Below are 20,100 nucleotides of genomic sequence, written 5' to 3'. Positions count from 1 at the left end.
AAAATTTCACATTAATAACCCTGCGTGTCTATGATAAAAAGTGTTTCCAAAAGATGGATATACGGATACAAACTCTATTAAAAACATCCATTTTCCAGAAATCAAGTAGCAAATTGTGAGGGTCCATTCACAGAACTAATCCAATAGCCAATTCAGAGAGCTCTGGGGGTGGGATCTGGTTTTCATTAAGGAGATCCAGCTAGTACATAGACACATACAATGCTCCATTGGGGGAAAAAAAACATGCAAGTTACCTCTTCACCAGAAGTAAGAAGACTTTGGGCCATATTACACGGGACGATTATCGTGCGAAAAAACGTTAAATCGTTCGAATTTAAACAATAATCGTTCTGTGTAATTGCAGGCAACAACTAAAAAATAGTTTGTATGTCATTGATTTAGATCTGAACCTAAAAATATTGTTAATTGTTTGCTAATCGTTTGCTGTAATTCCACATTCGTTTGCTTAAGTTCTGCATTTTTTTCACTAACCGTTCAGTGTAATTGCACATTGTTCATTGTTTTGCTGGGATCAGAAGGAGTAAGCGTTCATAGTAACGATCGCAATAACGATTGTAAAAACGATCATAACTAACGATTATCGTTCTGTGTAACATGGTGAACGGTTCCAGGTAAACAATAAACAATCTCATTTGCGATTGTTTATCGTTATTCATTAAACCTTTCTCCGTAGTGCCACCCATAGAACATTGACCCTGTAAGTCAATGTCTGACCTATAAAAAGGTACTGAGAACCTGAATTTTGCCTGAGAATTTCACCCATTGCACACCAGTGAACAAAATATAAAGTTAGACCCACTACAAAACTATGAAGAATATGGGACATGTTGAAAACACCGAAAGAACAATCATTATTTAAATCCCACTGCCTAGAAAAGGTGGATACAGCTGGTGGACTGCCTGGAAACATGGATACCGCCATAGGCATCCACCTTCTCCAGGCAAATGCCAATCATTGGGTTCCTGCAAACTCAACGTTTCGGCAAGTTTGCACATTTCTTTTCTTTAATTTTTTGTTCCCTGTTGATGTACACCCCTCCAACCCCTGAGGTGGACATTGGGAGCGTCATATTACCGCAGCATTTGAAAAATGGCAATGGAGAATTTCCATTGATTAGTTTTATATGTACAAATAATACAAATCATACACTAGATCACTACTAATACATGGCATTGCATTGGTGTTTTTGCAGGTTTGTCAATCACTAAAAAAACTACATAAAAAGAAGCAACTTCCTTCATAGCAACAAAAGCTTAAACCTTGACACGAGATAACAAAAAATAATGTAGTAAACACAAAACAGGAATAATGGAAATTGTCCATCTCTTTGTTGGGGACTGTACATCTGTTGTAGCTACAGCCTGCCAGAATGTAATTCTTTATGACAATAACCATTGCATGGCTCTTAAAAGTTTTTCCTACTTGTGCCAGGAAGCTCATATGGGATAATACCGTGACCCTGGACTCGGATACATTCCACATCTGTCCAGTCTGGGAAAGAAGGAGCTGCTTGTGTGAACTTCAGTGGGAAACCAGATCTAGAAATTTCCTCTCCCCTCTTGGTTTTTGAAAGTTGTCACACTCAGGACTAATTGTAGGCTAAAGTGAGCCAAAAAGCATCCAATGCTGACAGATATAGCTGGATATACAATGTCAGATCTATATAGCTTTGCGCACATATGTCTGCTAGAGAAGAGCCCAGCCTGAGTCCGATTGTTCGGCATCGTTGGATGCAGCCCCAGGGAGTCTGGGAAAACATGGATACAGCCATAGGCATGTGACAGGATCCAATTGGTTGCCGTTTCTTCTTTGCACAAAATCACTATGAACCATATGCGAACCCTTCCCCTTCAGATATCACTAACAGCCTTTGTATGTTTTCCAAGGACCATGGATGTGCAAGGAATGCAGTTGTAGCAGAACTGAGTATGCCAGATGTAGCTGAGCTTAGCAGGTGCCATAGACCTATATTTGACACTGAGCACTGTTAAAAGTCCAAATTTTATTTGTAGGAAGCTCCCAATGTGAATGGATTCTTAAAACCTTAAAGGGGTTTCTATCTTAAATATCTTAAAAAATTCTCATATCTTTGCTGCTGACACCTGACACCTGATTGCTTTAGCCAGTGTTAGAGTGTACAGCACATGCTTAGCGTGGATAGTGTCCAGTAGCAGAACTAATACTGAGGGAGGACTATTTACAACCCCCCCCCCCAACCACCACCCCTCCTTAGAATCTGCCTGGAGAGTCGCAATATATGTTAGCAATACATGGGCAGCAGATTTTATAGCCAGACACAGCCATCCCCGTAGCAATAACAACTGATCATGATCTTCAAAAAAAATCCAGATGCACATCAATCACAGGCCTGCCCACTTCAAAAGACAACTTTTTTAACTTAGAAGACGCAAAGAAAACAAGTACTAAGCTTGCCGTACACATTAAATATTATACTGCTGTGCCATTAGCTGACCATTTTAATGGACCGGGTAGTTGGACTTCAACAATCCCGATCCTTTTATTTTCAGATAAGCTGTTCTTCCCACGGGTACGGGTAAGTTCAGGAAAGATATCCATCAGCTGAACTGTTATTTGGCCGACAGCTATCTACTGTGTATGCTCACCTTATATACTGGTAAAGGTCCCAATACACTTTATAGCTTTGTTGGCCGTACCCTGCCATTAGCAGTGGGTTCAGGTATTGGTTTAAGGTGTGTGGAGCTCTCCCTACCATCCACTGACAGATCTAGTCAATGATAGGGGTCAGGTGTAGGGATGGTCCGAACCTGCCGAGGTTCGGGTTCGTATGAACCAGAACGCTCGGCAGCAGATCCCCGCTGTCTGCCTGCTCCGTGGAGCGGGCGGATACAGAGGGAGTAACGCCTGGAAAACTGGGATACAGCCTATGGCTATGGCTGTATCCCAGTTTTCCAGGCGGTCCTCCCGCGGGAATCATTACCGCTCGGTTTGGACCATCCCTAGTCAGGTGTGATGAAAAAAAAAAATCACTGCCTGATCCCTTTGTTCTTGGAGAGGTAAGCTGCCGCCAGAGCTGCTGTTTTTGTTCACCATAGAGAACTTGGCTGCGTTTAACATTCTTGTGTATGGGGAGAATGGGAACAGGACATTGGAGATAACTGATGGCCGAACTGTCAGTTAAAGGTGACCACTTTAAGGCCATGTTCACATGGCATAAGAGACCGGTCGTTCCGTGACCTGGCCGGGTCACAGATTGGCCGGTCTCTGAAAAGATCATCCCGACCATATGTTTGCTACACTACAATAAAGAAGCATAATTTACTTGGTGAGTGCCGGGCTCTTCCTAATATCTGAACATTTTTCTCACCTCGAGCACCACCGTCACGGAAGTGCCGTCTTCTACATATTTCTACATTCAGTCAATAACGGCCGCAGAAAACCGACATGTCAGTTCTTTGCGGCGCTGCGAGGGATCCCGGCCGGAGCGTATACTATGTGTATACGTTCCGACCGGGATCCCATAGAAGAACACACAGCGTGTCTAGTCGTACAAAGTACGGCCGTTGTTGCCGATTGCAACAACTGCCGTACTTTTACGCTGTGTGAACATAGCCTAACTGTTAAATCAGCAGTGATAGGTGAAACATTATAGACCAAGACATGGCATGAAGCTCGTGGGCCTCTATGCTATATTTGGGCCCTATTAACTGGTTCTATATCATACTGGTATCCTCTAAAAGAACAGAGGCACCGTTTAGGCCCACTAAGATTCAAGGGTGGGCAAGTCTGATCTACACTTCCCATAGTTACGTCTCAATACAGAAATTTGTTGTAATCTAATTCTGATGAGAATTATGAACTCAAGTTTTATCGACGTTTCCAATCTACAGTACTTGCCACCTACTAAAACACGTCTTTGATTTGTTGAAGTATCCGTATAGTTTAAATAAATAATCTCCACGTGAAACAGATCTCACATTTTACACTCTGACTGATGTTCCTGCCAACTCCGCGCACATAAAAGTAAGCTGAAGGAATCCAATGACATTGTCAAACCATCTTCCCAGGATACCCTCGATATGACTGGTACCCGAGATACTTAATCTTCGTTCAAACGCAGGATTCCACTGACGATGAACCCCTGAGACTCCCGCTTCTTTTTATACAGGAGTCTGCAAGCGATTAGCTTCAGAAAGACTCATGATCTAAGAATGCTCTTGTATCAACATCTTTCCGCAAGCTACAACATGTTTCTTATTACGAATTCAACTGCTATGAGATCATCTTTATCAGGTACTCAGGTCATTTGCTTGATCAAAATCTGATCTGGCCTTACGTTGATCGTCGACTTCAACGCTCTGCAAAGGACGTACAAGTGTTCACAGATTTCTTTCCCTTTCCTTAACACAGGCGCCTCATCAAGAGATAAAGCAGCGTGGAAAATTGGCAACGTACATAAATAGTTACCAACTTTTTTTTTTTTCAATGGAACAGCTGTTGAAATTTGGAGCCGTGCCACATCAGAGGTTCTTTGCCAGCCTGTGTTGCTCTTATATCCATGGAAATGGGGTGGATCGCGAGAACCTCTAAAGTTGGTGAGGGAAAGGCTTTGCTAAAACCTGGCACTGACTGCCAAATCACATCATAATCATTCATACTGTGGCCATTAGTTCTGGAGAGACCTCACCCCCCGCCCCAGGACAATTCAACACTTGGAACGGTTTAAGAAGAAACGACTACCTTAGGCTATGGACGCCGGCCTTTGTCATCTCTACTTTTATAGTGGAGGACAACGGCAGTGGTCAGAGGTGTGCATCTTATGACGAAATGGCTGATATAAAAATGGAGGCTTGTATGACACGCAACTGATTTTCATTAAACCCAGACCTCTGTAATCTATTGAACGCTAGGAAATAACCATATAACAGATCATCAGCAGGCGAATTGGCATTACAATAACCCGCAATTGCAGCTGCCTATTATGTGCATTTATGCTCTCTGTATCCTGCTCATAACGAAAATCCCCTATTATTTTATATGATATGGTATATAAAAGGCCAAAAATACATGTAATACAACTCCTGGGACAAGGCATACACCCACAAACCAATGCATGGATTGCTTATATGGTAGAAATGTCATGTGACCTGAACCTGAAATCCAGAAAACTTTGGAAAGTACTTGTCAAGCTGGTTTTCGACTCCTACAGAGCAAAATCTCCGTCTATGATTTCTCTGTCCATGGTTCTGACATGACTATTTATTATCAGTTTCATCATATCTCCTATATCTATAGAACATCACAGCTATGATATCATTACTGGAGGAGTTGGTGATGTTGATCCTGTTAGATCACAGTTACATATAATACTTGAAATCCCGTATGCACTTTCATATGACCGCCATATAGCAAAGTCACCTTGCTCTTTTACAAATACACGTGAGGTTATACCATTGTTCTCGTACGTAATATCCCAAAAAGATGAAGAAGGATCTTGCCCTTAAATTGCAGAAAATTGTAAAATGAGAAGCAATTTTCTGCAATGTAGTGTTGTGTAATGCTGAAACATCTTTTTCATGTGATTTTGTAGCCCAGCTTTGAAGAAAGCTAAAATTGTATTGCTGAAAAATAACCAACCAATATCTGGAACAATAGTATGGGACAATTTACTTCATAATTTAAAAAGATTTAGTTGAACTTGCTGTATAATTGTAGGCTGCCGGACATGTATAAAATTACAAGAACCTTTGGGCCAACCATGACCATGTGTCCAATCTCTGTACAATGTGCGGCAATACATGGATGTGACAAATTATAATGTCACATAAACAGAGATGAGTAAAGTTTACAGGTATGTTCATGTATTAGATTTCATGTATTCTACTATAAGATTGGCTACAGAAATCCAAGTCAAGGCAAGGCAAAAGTTTTGATTGGTCAGGGTGTTTAGACCCCTACTGAACGAGAAGTGTGTGCCGAGCGCTTCTCTTTCTTTCTTGTTGCTCGCTGGATCACAAGGGCGCCATAGACTTAAAGGAAACCTGTCACGTGGTGTGCCGGGGCAGAGCCCGCCCAACCCCCCTGTGGAGCCCTGGATACTTACTCTTTCCTGTAAGTCCCGCTCCTGGACCCGATCCCAGGACGGAGATTTCGCCATCGGAAGCTGAGCGTGCGCTGTATGCTAATTACCAGAGATGAGTTCGACGTCCATATAAAATGACTGGAGCCATCATTTTCTATGGGGGTCGGACTTATCTCTGGTAATCGCGCGCACAGCTTCCGACGGCGATATCTCCGTCCCGGGACCGGGTCCAGGAGCGGGACTTACAGGAAAGAGTAAGTATCCAGGGCTCCACGGGGGGGAGGCCGGGCGGGCTCTGCCCCGGCACACCACGTGACAGGTTTCCTTTAAGGGTCTATTTCACAAAATGATTATCAGCCGTACCTATTACCGTCCGTTCAGACCAATAATCATTAGGTGTAATAGGACATGTTAAAAGACCATGAGAAAACATTCACTAAGTCGGCTGATCGTGGTCTATCAACATGTTGAAACAACGCGATCATGTCAGCTACGTGTGTTGCCCCGTGTAATAGGAACGGCAGCAGCAGACCGCCACTGACTTAAATGGGCAGCCGGAACGATCTAAAGATTGTCCGGGCAGCAGTAGTGGATTATAATAGGGGCGTTTTGGGCGGCAGCCCGGGGCCCTGAGCTCCTGGGGGGCCCATGACCACCCAAAAATACTCATACTTTCAATGGTGTACTGTCTCCTGGCTACACTTCTGCCATGATTTGCAAAAAATCACTGTTTTTTTATGGCAATTTTGCACAAATCAGGACATCATGACATTATTTATCCTGTACTATGAACGCCAGGCTAGTGCTTCCATAGTTACAGTGGGGTGGGGGGGCCCAGGCTTGGTGGACAGCCCGGGGCCTATGGTAAAGTCAATCCGCCCCTGCCGGGCAGGCCCTCCTGCAGCTCCCCGAAACCTTTCATGCTGCCCCCAGCTCTTTAGTATGTAAAAGTATAAAAACTTGTCTAATCTACTCTCTGAAGCTGGTGTATAAGGTGAGGTCCTCACACACCAATAGAATCAAGATACGTGTACACTGACCTCAGTAATGATGAAGAAGTCATCTCCAGGCTCTCCCTGAACCACTATTTTTTCTCCGTCTTCGAACTGAACAGGTTCTAGTGCATCGGCCACTGTCAGACGCTCCCATTTATCAAGGGATTCTGCAAGGCAAGCATGTAAGAAGCAAGGGTGACTATAGGATTACAGGAGAATCAAGGCAGCAACGGACAAAGCATTATACTGTATATTATACTGTATGTGTAATCTCTAACCTGAGCTTCTCTAACTGGTGTACAATTATAATTATAGCATGATGTGCATGATGAGAGTGGTAGTTCTGCAACAGCTAATGATATCTAACGCATTATAGGATCAAGTCTCACAAGCAGCAAAATTTCAAATGGAACTTTAATGGTTTATCCATCTTTATTAGACTGATGGCTTATCCTAAGGACAGGCCATCAATATTGACTGCAGGCAACCTGCTGATCAGCTGTTTGGGGGTCCATCACACTTCTGTAATCCTCCTCAATGTTTACCAGCAATCGTACCTGCATCTCTATAGTATAGTAGCAGCGGTGCCAAATACTGCAGTGTTTACCATTCAAGTAAATGGGGAAAAAACAATAATACTGATGCCCTATTATCAGAAATAGGAAAACCGTAGGAAAACCATGTCAGAAATGTAGGATCCAGCCAGGCTTTATGGGCCACCACTATTGCACACTGGTGTATGACAATATGATGTCTGCTGGTATTACTGATAATGTTACCCAATGGAGTCACACATAAATGCTTCAGTGTATATGCTTTTTCAAGCATCTTTGCATTGTGAACTATCCCATGATGTTGCGTATAGGCATAAGATTTCATGCTGCCCCCACTAAAGTTCTTCAAAGAAGTGCTACTATACTAAAAGAGCTATTTACTGTATTGGGACTTTGCCATGGCAAATGTTAAACATATCAGAAAGTATTTAGCAGAGTAACTCTCCCTGGCATACTTTCAACAGTTCTGGAGCCGAAAGTTAGTGCTGGAAGACAGTCCATTTGCCATACTTAACACGATTTTATAAGGAGTTTCCCTTCTCACTACTGCAGCTGTTCCGAAGGAAAATTATAAGTCAATTATCACCTCCGACTTGTTATGAGAATCGGTAAATACTGTTGGATCATGGGAATGAGCGTGTAAGGCGTTCTGGAAGAGATGTTAATAGGGTTGTTCAGGGTTACGTAAATGTTTTGTCCCATTCACTTCAATGGGGATAAAATGTATAAACAGGCAGAGCCCATTCCCTGATCCTGGACAATCGCTGTTATAAGTTTATGGATTACTTATGGATCCACACAGGATAACACAAGATGCCCTGTGGGCATTAGGGAACTACTTAAAGGAGAAGTCCAGCCACATTTAAAACTGGCAGCCGGCAGGGGGAATTTGATCCGGAGTAGGAATTTACTTCTCCCCATGCCCGAGGTGAGCGGCGGACCGACCTCAGGACTTTTGCTGGGCCCTGGGATCTCCACCGCTGACATATCATGACCTGTCTGATGGACTGGCCACTCAGCCAGTCAATGACTGGTGCGGGACGCCACTCTAGCCACTGATTGGCTGAGTGGCCAGTGCGTCAGCCGGGACAGGCATTTTCCCCCGAATCATGACATCATCACAACTCAGCAGGAAATGCCTTCCGACGGGGGTCCCGAGGCCGGTCCAGCCGCTCCATGGCAAGAGGGAGAAGTAAGTTCCTACTCATGATCAAATTCCCCCCTGTCACTGCTGGCTGCCACGTTTTAAAAATGGCCGGACTTCTTCTTTAATGAAAACACTTTTATGGGAATTACCTGGGCACCTTCTAGAGACTAAAAAAAGGGTATTTTCCTTTCCCACACACGTCCAGTCTTCTGTATTCAAATAAATACGACTAAGCTGCAATACCAGACAACTCCTTTAAGCTTCCTCTTATTAAGTTGTATCATGAAAAGAACAACCCAAATCCATAGGCCCTCTTAGGTTATATGGATATTGTAGAGGGGAGACACCATCCAGGAGCCGGAACAGAGAGCCATATATTGTAGTGAGTATAATATGTAGGGAACGTCTGAACAAATAGCCGTACAGACAGGATAAAACAGATACAGCCACATGCACTTCACTAGACAGGTTTCTTGTTGTGTTGAACCAGACCCAAAATCCAAAATGCCAAATGTCCTCATAAAAGGGGAAAAAAACATACGACACTCCATAAATACCATATAAATTCCTTCACTAAATAGCCATATCAAATGGATCAAATATTTTTATGGGGTGATAACATTTCTTGAAGAAGATCCAAATCTTTATTAAAATAATTTGAAGAATTGGTCTCCACTAGTTGAATCTAATAAAGAATTAAATGGTTTAGGCTCAGTGTTCCCTAACCGCTGGATCTCAAACTGTTGCAAGACTACAAGGCCCTGCATGTCATACGATTCCATTTACCACCAACTCTATGGTAGGTGTCAAGTCACCAGTAGGAATTATCCTGGAGTAGAATGACTTATGGAAGCCGCCATAGAACTATATTTTATTGCATATATGAGTCTCCAAACTGCGACCCTCCAGCTGTTGCAAAACCACAATTCCCATCATGCCTGGACAGCCAAAGCTTTAGATTTGGCTGTCCAGGCATGATAGGAAATGTAGTATTGCAACAGCTGGAGGGCCGAAGTTTGGAGACCCATGCTTTAAAGTACTAAAGCAGTTCGGTTCACAGGTCAATAGTCACTGTAGCCATTTAGATTGGTCCATTTCAATTAATATTCATTTCTGCATACACAATCAAAGATACTCCACAGATCTCTGGGGGTCGGGAAGGGGAGAGGTTATGCAACAGCCTGTTTAATAAAGTGCATAATGCCATGTGAACATAACAGAGTTCTTTCATACAGTGCCTAACGGCCCCATACTAGAAATGAGCGCAACCTAAGCATACTTAAGGGGTACTCCGGCGAAATTTTCTTTCTTTCGAATCAACTGGTTTCAGAAAGTTATATAGATTTGTAATTTACTTCTATTTATAAATATCAAGTCTTTCAGTACTTATCAGATGCTGCATGTCCTGCAGGAAGTGGTGTATTCTTTCCAGTCTGACACAGTGCTCTCTGCTGCCATTTCTGTCCATGTCAGGAACTGTCCAGAGCAGGAGAGGTTTTCTCTGGGGATTTGCTACTACTCTGGACAGTTCCTGATATGGACAGAGGTGGCAGCAGAGAGCACTATGTCAGACTGGAAAGAATACACCACTTCCTGTAGGACATGCAGCAGTTGATAAGTATAGGAAGACTTGAGATTTCTAAATAGAAGTAAATTACAAATCTATAGAATTTTCTGAAACTAGTTGATTTGAAAGAAAAAGATTTGTTGCTGGAGTATCCCTATAATATAGTCCATGATGCCACGTGAAAAGAACCTAGTTCTTTCATACAGTGCCTAAAGCAGGGATGGGGAACCTTCGGCCCTCCAGCTGTTGCAAAACTACAATTCCCATCATGCTTGGACAGCCAAAGCTAAAGCCTCAGCTGCCCAGGCATGATGGGAATTGTAGTTTTGCAACAGTTGGAGGCCCGAAGGTTCCCCATCTATGGCCTAAAGCCTCCATACTAGAGATGAGCACACCATGGGCACACAAAGTGGTTGTCTAGCGAAAATCTTTTTCTTTCAAATTAACTGGTGTTAGAAAGTTATATAGATTTGTAATTTACTTCTATTAAAAAATCTCAAGTCTTCCCATACTTATCAGCTGCTGTATGTCAAGCAGGAAATGTTGATTTATTTTCAGTCTGACACAGTGCTCTCTGCTGACATCTCTGGCTGAGACAGGAACTGTCCAGAATAGGAGAGGTTTTTCAATAGGAATTCATAGAAAACCGAGACAGAGTTCCTGTCTCGGCCAAAGATGTCAGCAGAGAGCACTGTGTCAGACTGAAAATAAAACATTTCCTGCAGGACATGCAGCAGCTGATAAGTATGCGAAGACTTGACATTTTTTAATAGAAGTAAATTACAAATCTTCCTAATTTTGATATCAGTTGATTTGAAAGAAAAAGATTTTCGCTGGACAACCCCTTTAAGTCTGATCGTTTGGCATTTGATTACCGATGGCTGAAGATGGATGCAGCCCTAGGGAGTTCTGGAAAACATGGATACAATAGGTTGCATCCATGTTTTCTCAGACACCATTTATCTTCTTCAGCCACCGGTAATCAAATGCCAAATGATTGGACTCATCTGCGTTCATCTCTCCTCCATACAGTATCCAAATAATGCTACCATATTGTGCCCATATAATACTGTACTGTCATTCATTCGCACTATATAATACCTAAAATAGTGAGAAGGTAAATAGTAAAGTCCCCAGTGTTCCTAGAAAATGAACCTTTATGTGATCGGCTGTAAGCCACTGAGCGGTGTCCGTGCCTGGTTTATTACATAGTGATATATCGCTGTCACCTGTACATTCTCCAGGGCATTTCCAGTAATGGTTTCCTAAACACAGGTGCAGTGTTTTCTGGAACCAAGGTGGAGACATATCCTGACACATCCGGGATACTGCTGGTGTCCTGGTATTTGGGGGGTGTTTAGACAAGTAATAGTAAAGATCCAGCCTAAGACTTCCAGCAGCAGTAGGACATAATCGTGATTTATTAGCCATTAGTTAGAACGTGAAAAAGTTTTTAGCTTGAACCATTGGAGAAGTAAAAGAATATATTCCTGGAGTCATTCTATGTCAGCAAGCGTGACGGACCTGGAGGAAGGGGTGTTTGCTTCATAAGCAGCACAAGCCTTGATGTTTTGTTAAACCGGCCACGGCTATTTGTTCTGACGTATTCAGTAACATGTCGCCCATTAGAGCCCTGTGGTAATGGCCGGGGCCGCACCGCTTATCTGGGAGTTGTCTCTGGCTAATGGTGATTGATCAGTGGACGAGGGGAGAGGAGCGCAGAGTCACAGGGGGTAATGACAATGATGCCATTTATTAGATAGAAGGCCCTTACATTAACCAAATGGGCAAATTATTGGGGAAAAACTACAAAATAATGTATTCTAACTCTTAAAGAAGTTGTTCAACAATTTTTTTTTTCTTTCAAATCAACTGGTACCAAAAAGTGCCAGCGATTTCTAAATTACTTCTATTAAAAAAAATCTTGTCTTTCAGTACTTATCAGCTGCTGTATGTCCTGCAGGAAGTGGTGTATTCTTTTCAGTCTGACACGCTGCTCTCTGCTGCCCCCTTTGTTCATGTCAAGAACTGTCCAGAGCAGTAGTAAATCCCCATAGAAAACCTCTCCTGGTCTCCAGACCGGAAAGAATATCATTTCCTGCAGGACATACAGCAGCTGTACAGAAAGACACAAGATTTTTTTTTATAGAAGTAAATGACAAATCTCTGGCACTTTCTGGCACCAGTTGATTTGAAAGAAAATCAACTGGTGCCATAAAAAATACAGGAAAATGACTTATGGTCATTTTATGGCACAGTGTACAGTAGTAGTACAGTCAGTGCACCACCATCTCCCATCCCTTACAGTGCTGGGGTGGGGGACTCTATACAGTAAAGGATGAGTGGGGAGTTGGTGACTACTGTACTATACTTGTTTTTTTTTGTTTTTTTATTTAATAATTAATTAAAATAATAAATATCACATAATATAAACAACGTAAGAGGGAAAGCACCTGTCAAGTTTCGCCCTATACTTCATATGAAGCGTGGCGGATTGTGTCCCCTCCTACTTTAAAGCCTCGGGATTTAGATCCCGGCTCCTCACACATGTAAAATCATTTAGGTTTGGTGCATGAGATCAGATAGCTACTAAGAAAACCCTCAGGAACAGATGTGCGCTTACACCAACCAATAAAATGATTAGCGTGCAGGACCCCCATGCCAGTTTATGTGGCTGCTGTGTGGTCTCCTGTAACTGAGCTTTATGTCTTCCTAGAGCCTGAAAGTGATGACGTCAGCGAGGACTACTGACCCAAGATGGAGACTTTGCTCAGGAATTCTTCATACATCTTCCGCTTCCTCAGTGTGCTGCCCTGTGATGAACAATAGAGGGAAAATATATTACAAGTGCCATTCCAGTACAGCAACTGTGATATATGTGCATAGTTAATAAAGTCGAATAAATACAAATTTAGGCCCATGAAGTCCATCCACGTATGACAAAAATATAACAACACAGTAAAAAAATCTTTGCTGACATCTTCTGGCAAATTGTGCCAAAAAAAATGAAGTACCTGGTATATGCCAACATTGAATATATGTACCTATGTAGAGCCTGTGAGTATGCACTGCAATACTGAGGGTGACAGGAGCGGTGAAAAGTGTCATGGTATCAGTTTTTTTCAAGGATTCCACGGATATGGCATCCATGGAATCAGCGAAAAACACAGATCCCATAGACTTCAATTGGGCGATCAGCGCAGTGATCCACCTCTGTACTAGGACATGTCATATTTTTTGCGGTGTGGATTGCAGAGTGGCTCAGAGCACGAATCACGGCTGGTGAGGGTCAACAGTTGCCCTGCTCCCCCTGCTTACTATGTGCTCCGGTTTCCCTGATACCGTGCCAATTCCTGTCGCCGCTTCTCCGCTGTGACACTAGCCTAGTCACACTGGGGTCTGGGGCTGGACCATAAGTCATTTTCCTAGTCTCATAGACTTTTATCAGACCGAAACCAGGAGCATAACAGGTATAAGGAGCAGAAGGAGCAGGGCAGCTTTATGCTGTGAAGGTAACATAATCTTATCGCTTCAGTGCCCCTTTAAGCTACAGGTGACATGTTGATAAATTTGGCATAAATCAACTCATATTGACCGATCCCTACATTTATAGATGTCAAGACACTAGGGGAGAGTTATCAAGCAGTCTGCAGTCAAGAATACAGATTATATATAATATATAAATAGAAACACTATGGGACATATGTATCAACGTGTCTTCACTCTTTTTTGGCTAATATTGAGTTTTTGCGAACAGTGTATTTTTTTGTGCAACATTTATCAAGGTAAATAAGATTTCACCAGTTTATGCCTCGCTCGCCATTTCTCGGCTTTTATTTAACTTTATGTACCCTACAAGTGTAACTATGTTATTTGAAAGGGGAATAATCCTTTATTAAAGACTCATATGGGCATGTTCCCATGGCCATAATTGGTGCGAATGCTGGCACCGGATCTGCACCTACACCATGCCAAATCGCTCCAGAAAATGACTTTGATGACTTTGGAATCCACACCTGACCTGCTAGTATGCACATTGTATGGGGCTAATCTGCATGTAAAACTGCAGCGAAATCCACAACATGCAATGTCAAAATCCACATCAGACATCCAAGGACTTGCCTCTGACGGGAATTCAGAGACTGAATTTTCAGCCATTTTGGGACTGCAACCGGTACACTAACCGCCACTGTGGATAGTATAGGGATAGTTTTCTATGGCTATCTGTTATAGATCTTGAACATATATAAGACAATCCATCAAGGCTTCATATAATCTGTGCTAAAGAATAGAAACAAGCTGATTTGGACACAAAAATTGGTGGTGATACTCCCCACTGTTGTCTGGACATAGGAGGCAAGTGACCCGACTATAAATAGGGCAGGAATGCTTTTAGATTTTAAGAGGCTTAGGACAACTGGATCTCTCCAGACCCCCCTGTACTAAGCCTCTTAAAAGTCCTTGGGGGCAAAAAAGGCTTCAATGTATCAATGCAGATTTGGAGAGCCGAATAAATTGGTGAAGAAGGTGACACTCACGAAAAGGAAGACAATGGAGAGATGCAGTAGGCGGAAGGAAAGCCAAAGAACTCAAATACTGAGAAAGGGAATGGGAATGGTAAAGACCTATAATGCTAGCTATTGAATTTTTTTGCACTTATTAATTCAGATGTAATAAATGCCTAATATTTAGCCCTATTCCATTTTAAAAAATGACTGATGCAAGTGCTAGGTGGTACACAATGGTATTTGGCCCATAGTGGCCTGTGTTCCATCTTCAGGTGCAGCCACAACCATCGTAGGTAATAAAACAGATGAGCTGGCTTGAAGGGTATTCCCATCACAGAATGTTAAAACATTTCAGAGTAAGCCACAGCCCTGTGGTCCCTTTAATCTATGGGTCCTTTTGGATACGATCACCGATCTTGCATGTGATAAGCCTTTACTTAGCTCAACTATCGGCAAGCCGGACCACACAAACAACCATTGAATCCTTTATGCAGCCGTTCATTTTTATCACTGTTGGCCGCACACACCCCATTTAGACTAGTTATGGGTGTTTTTTTGTCCTGACAAAATAATGTGATCCGTTAACAGATGGCCAATAGTTGTGTAATTGGGCACTAAAAATTGGTAGAGTTTATAAAAGTAAGACCTCCATGATTCCACAATGTGCCACCTCTTTTTATGCTGAGTCTATTTTAAACAGGTTATCCAGTGTGGATCAGCTGATGGTCAGAGGGTCCCAAAGGGAAGGACACTGTTTGCAGCCATTGGTAAAGGGGTTATCCAGCGCTACAAAAACATGGCCATTTTTGCCCCACTCTTGTCTCCAATTCAGGTGTGGTTTGCAATTAAAGGAGAAGTCCGGCGAAAATTTTTGTTAAAGTATTGTATTCCCCCCCCCAAAAGTTATACAAATCCCCAATATACCCTTATTACGGGAAATGCTTATAAAGTGCTTTTTTCCTGCACTTACTACTGCATCAAGGCTTCACTTCCTGGATAACATGGTGATGTCACAACCCGACTCCCAGAGCTGTGCGGGCTGTGGCTGCTGGAGAGGATGATGGCAGGGGAACACTGAGGCAATTCAACAAAAAGTAATACGCACTCTGATGCTTATGAGCACCCTCCACACTTCCGAACTCCACCAGTCCGGACAGGGGGACACTGAGGGACACTGAGCATCCCTCTGCCATCATCCTCTCCAACAGCCACAGCCCGCACAGCTCTGGGAGTCGGGTCGTGACATCACCATGTTATCCAGGAAGTGAAGCCTTGATGCAGTTGTAAGTGCAGGGAAAAAAGCACTTAATAAGCATTTCCCGTAATAAGTGTATATTGGTGATTTGTATAACTTTTTGGGGGCAATATAATACTTTAATAGAAATTTTCGCTGGACTTCTCCTTTAAGCTCCATTTACTTCAATGGAACTGAATTTGAAACCCCACCTGAACTGGAGACAAGAGTGGGGCAAAAGTGGCCATGGTTTTGTAGCACTAGATAACCCCTTTAACTCTGAAGAAGAAATCACATTACAGGGTTGCACTGGGATATTTTTCACCCACCAGAAGAATTGCTTCTTGAGGTCCAATCTTCAGCTCTGAACCATTTTGTATAAGCAGTACTCCTGCTGGGAACCCAAGCTGTAATCTGCAGTTTTATTTAGGATGAACGAAGGAGACCGTACTTCCAAGGAAAATTCACTTTTTTAACCACACCAGTGCAAAGCAGTGATTTGATCAGTCATCACTGCTTGAGAGAGGCTACACTTTGAGCCGAAACGTTGCACTCGTGTGATTTTTCCTTGGAAAGTGAATTTTCCTTGGAAGTGCGGGCTCCTTAGTTGATCCTGGCATTCCACATAAACCTGGGTCCGGTTTGGTGAGACGAGCATCCACATACTATTGTCTAGTGCTGTTGAGACTTTATGGGATTACTGCAGTTTTATTCAACTACAGCGCCTCTACAGGAAAAAAATAAGCATTACACAGAACACAAAGTCTGTATTACACATGGACCTGACAGGTCCTCCTGAGCAAGGATTCTTTGTAGCCACTCCCTGTTTTGTCTAATGGTCCTGAATTAGGGATCCTGTCAAGTAATTCAAAATTTCCCCTAAAAAATGGGTTCCTATACCGACAATCCCTTTAAGTAAGTGGCACTACACTTTAATCCATTAGGTATTAACATACAGTACACCAGGCATTTTAGCCCTTTTAAAAAAAAACGCAACAGGCGGCAAAAAATGATTAGACGCCCTCACCCCATGATTTTCCTAATGTACAGCACTTGTAGTGTTAATACGTGCCCTCTCTGAAAGGATGCAGTGTCAAGAACTTGTACTAAATATGACTTAGGCCAGCGATCCTGTGCATGAGGACAAGTCATATGGCACCATGTGAAGGTATCTATGAAACAGAGATGGCGAGGTTAGATTATCTTCAAAGCTTTGCCGCCCTGTGGGATAAACTCTGCAGAAACGATGCCAAGAAAAAATACCAAGTATCTAACTTTCCTTGCCAAGTGTCAGTCAAGCAGGCCCATACCCACTGAGGACCAGACCATACCTAACCCTAAACCAGGGTCCTTTCCTATATATTCAGAAATCAGCACCTACTTTTCTAATGTTAATGTTTTTGGTTTGATCCAAGCAATCTTTCTTTTAATATACTGATTCTGAGTGAAGCCGCGCCATGTGTTTGCCACATGAAACCATGCACATGCAGCAGCCAAACAGCGCACAATGTTGCAGGCAATATTGCAGTTCTACCAGCAGAACTATGCACCTATTCATTACCACGTGTGGCCTGGAGTCATCTGCATGTGGAAGCTACATTGTGTGGCCCACACCCTTAGGGCCTATTGCCACATTCTGTATTGTACAGAGGCTACACTACAGTGTACGGAGGCTGTGTCACTACAGTGCTGCGGAGATTCAAACCGTTTCCCTTTGAATCTACAGGGCTTCTCCGTCCGTAGCCTCTGTACAATACAGGACTTGGGAATAAGCCCTTACTGAGAAATCAGATAAAGGAATTGTGTAGGGACATAACATTTTTATACATTACTGGTAGAGCATTAAAGGGGTATTCCAATTTCCATTTTATGGTCACCCATTGGTTTCCTGGATCTTCCAGTCCTGTGACGTCACAGCCCCGCTCAGAAATGCTAGCTCGGCCAGTCAGTGACTGAGGCGGGACATCTCTGCAGTCACTGACTGGCTGGGTGAGCAGTTCCTGTTGGGTAGTGATGGCACTGCAACCCAGGATATTCAGGAGACCAGGGGGAGACAAAGGGGGCACCTTGACATGTTCCCACCACCCCTTGCCCTCTGTTTTTTCCACCTATGCCAAGAGTTCTCCTTTAAATATTACTGCAAATACATTAATTTAGCAAACTTGGTTACTGACCACCACTCTGCTCTAATAGAGCAGTGGTCTGGCTCTGCTCTAGTGTACTGGCTATAATGTAGAGGTGTAGAGATACAGTGTATATACTGTATAAAGTATATAATATGTATACTGTAGTGCTATATACACCAGTCAAACCACTGCTTTTAGATCAGAGCAGAGTAATGGAGAAGGAGGCAAGTTTGCTAAATTAACGTATTTGCAAACATAACTATTCCCATCTCAACTATATTAGTTGAAATAGGAATGCCCCTTTAGATGTAAAAAAATTTAAAAAGTCATACTCACCCACCCCGATCCCCTACAGCTACCTCTCAGCCACCTCCTGCTTCCCAGACGTCACAGATTCTTCCTGGTCTGAGATGAGCTATCTCTGCAAGAACTGACTGCTCAGCCAATCACTGACTGAAGCGGGACACCTAACTGTGATTGGCTGTTTGGGCAGTTTCTGTTATGCGGATTCATCTGAAAACCAGTGTGAGGAGCGGAAAACAGGAGACGGACAGGATCAGACTGAGTAAGATTCATTTTATTTATTACAAACTTACCCTTCCTGCCCCACCCACCCCATCCATACTTAGGGCCCTATTACACGGGACAATTATAGTGGGAAAAAACGTTATATCGTTCAAAGGTAAATGATAATTGTTCTGTGTAATTGCAGGCACCGATCGAAAAATTGTTCGTATGTCGTTGATTGTTGATTTAGATCTGAACTAATCTGAATTATCGTTAATCGTTCGCTGTAATTCCACGTTTGTTCGCTCAAGTTCCGCATTTTTTTCACTAATCGTTGAGTGTAATTGCACATTGTTCATTGTTTTGCTGGGATCAGAAGGGGTAAATCATAGTAACGATCGCAATAACGATCAAAGTAACAATCGTATCTAACGACCATCATTCTGTGTAATATGGTGAACGATTTAAGGTTAACAATAAACAGTCTAGTTTGCAATCGTTTATCGTTAAAAATGGATCCGTGTAATAGGACTCTTAAATAATGGTGCGTTTACACAGAGAGATTTATCTGACAGATTTTGGAAGCCAAAGCCAGGAATGGATTCAAAAAGAGGAGAAATCTCAGTATTTCCTTTATGACTTGTTCTCTGTCTATAGTCTGTTCCTGGCTTTGGCTTCAACAATCTGTCAGATAAATCTGTCTGTGTAAACGCACCTTAAGAAATGCTTGCCCTTGGAAAAACGTTTTATAATTAGTTACTTAAAGCAATGGAGGGTCCTTTTATTGTGAATAAATACAGTATAGTGGCAGCGTGAGTGCTCAGCCGCAATCACCTGTAAAATAACTAAACCTGTCTCTCCTCAAATATACCAGGTAACCATACAGTAAATCCATCAAAACATAAGCAAAGCTGGAAATTTCCAAGTTGACTCATTTTGGGGAAACAATTTTGAATTGGAGGGAAGATGAAGAAAAGGTGTCATTTTCCAACCACACATTTTACATAAAGCAAAAAGTATATGTAGAATATCCAGAAATAGATGGGATTTATTATAATTTCTATGGAATTAGCCTCTCATAATAGGCTGTAGATGGAAAGTCTAGCCCTCTACCGAGAGTCAATTACAATTTTGCGACCAGCCTGTTCTGGGCCGTAATGACCAAGCAAAGACCAATAAAGGTTTTAATTTTATCACAGACTAAATGAGGGTGAGGCAATTTCTACTTTTTAATGTCACTATTCTGTTTCTCCAAAAATAAGCCCTAACTGGATTTTGCAGGATTTTTGGAGTAGGCTTTAAAAATAAGTCATACTTACAGTCAGCTCCTCCTGTGCTAGGTTATATAACGTGACATCACGGAGACGGAGAATAGGCTT

At 42.5% G+C, this 20,100-nt stretch overlaps 1 protein-coding gene across 2 annotated transcripts in view; it reads right to left on the bottom strand.

The window, feature by feature from the left end:
* Positions 1–20,100, bottom strand: part of PRKAR1B (protein kinase cAMP-dependent type I regulatory subunit beta) — a 145,210-nt gene that overhangs the window by 16,482 nt on the left and 108,628 nt on the right. For both annotated transcript variants that reach the window (XM_069983843.1, XM_069983844.1), the window contains exons 8-9: positions 13,099–13,159; positions 7,124–7,245 (exon numbers count right to left, since the gene is read on the bottom strand). In XM_069983843.1, the coding sequence (XP_069839944.1) occupies positions 7,124–7,245; positions 13,099–13,159 (183 nt within the window). The remainder of the gene's footprint in view (positions 1–7,123; positions 7,246–13,098; positions 13,160–20,100) is intronic.

This window comes from Dendropsophus ebraccatus, chromosome 9, assembly GCF_027789765.1.
Source record: "Dendropsophus ebraccatus isolate aDenEbr1 chromosome 9, aDenEbr1.pat, whole genome shotgun sequence".
In the NCBI taxonomy this organism is placed as follows: domain Eukaryota; kingdom Metazoa; phylum Chordata; class Amphibia; order Anura; family Hylidae; genus Dendropsophus; species Dendropsophus ebraccatus.
The sequence above is the reverse complement of the archived record's forward strand: the minus strand, read 5'-3'. Positions and strand labels throughout refer to the sequence as shown.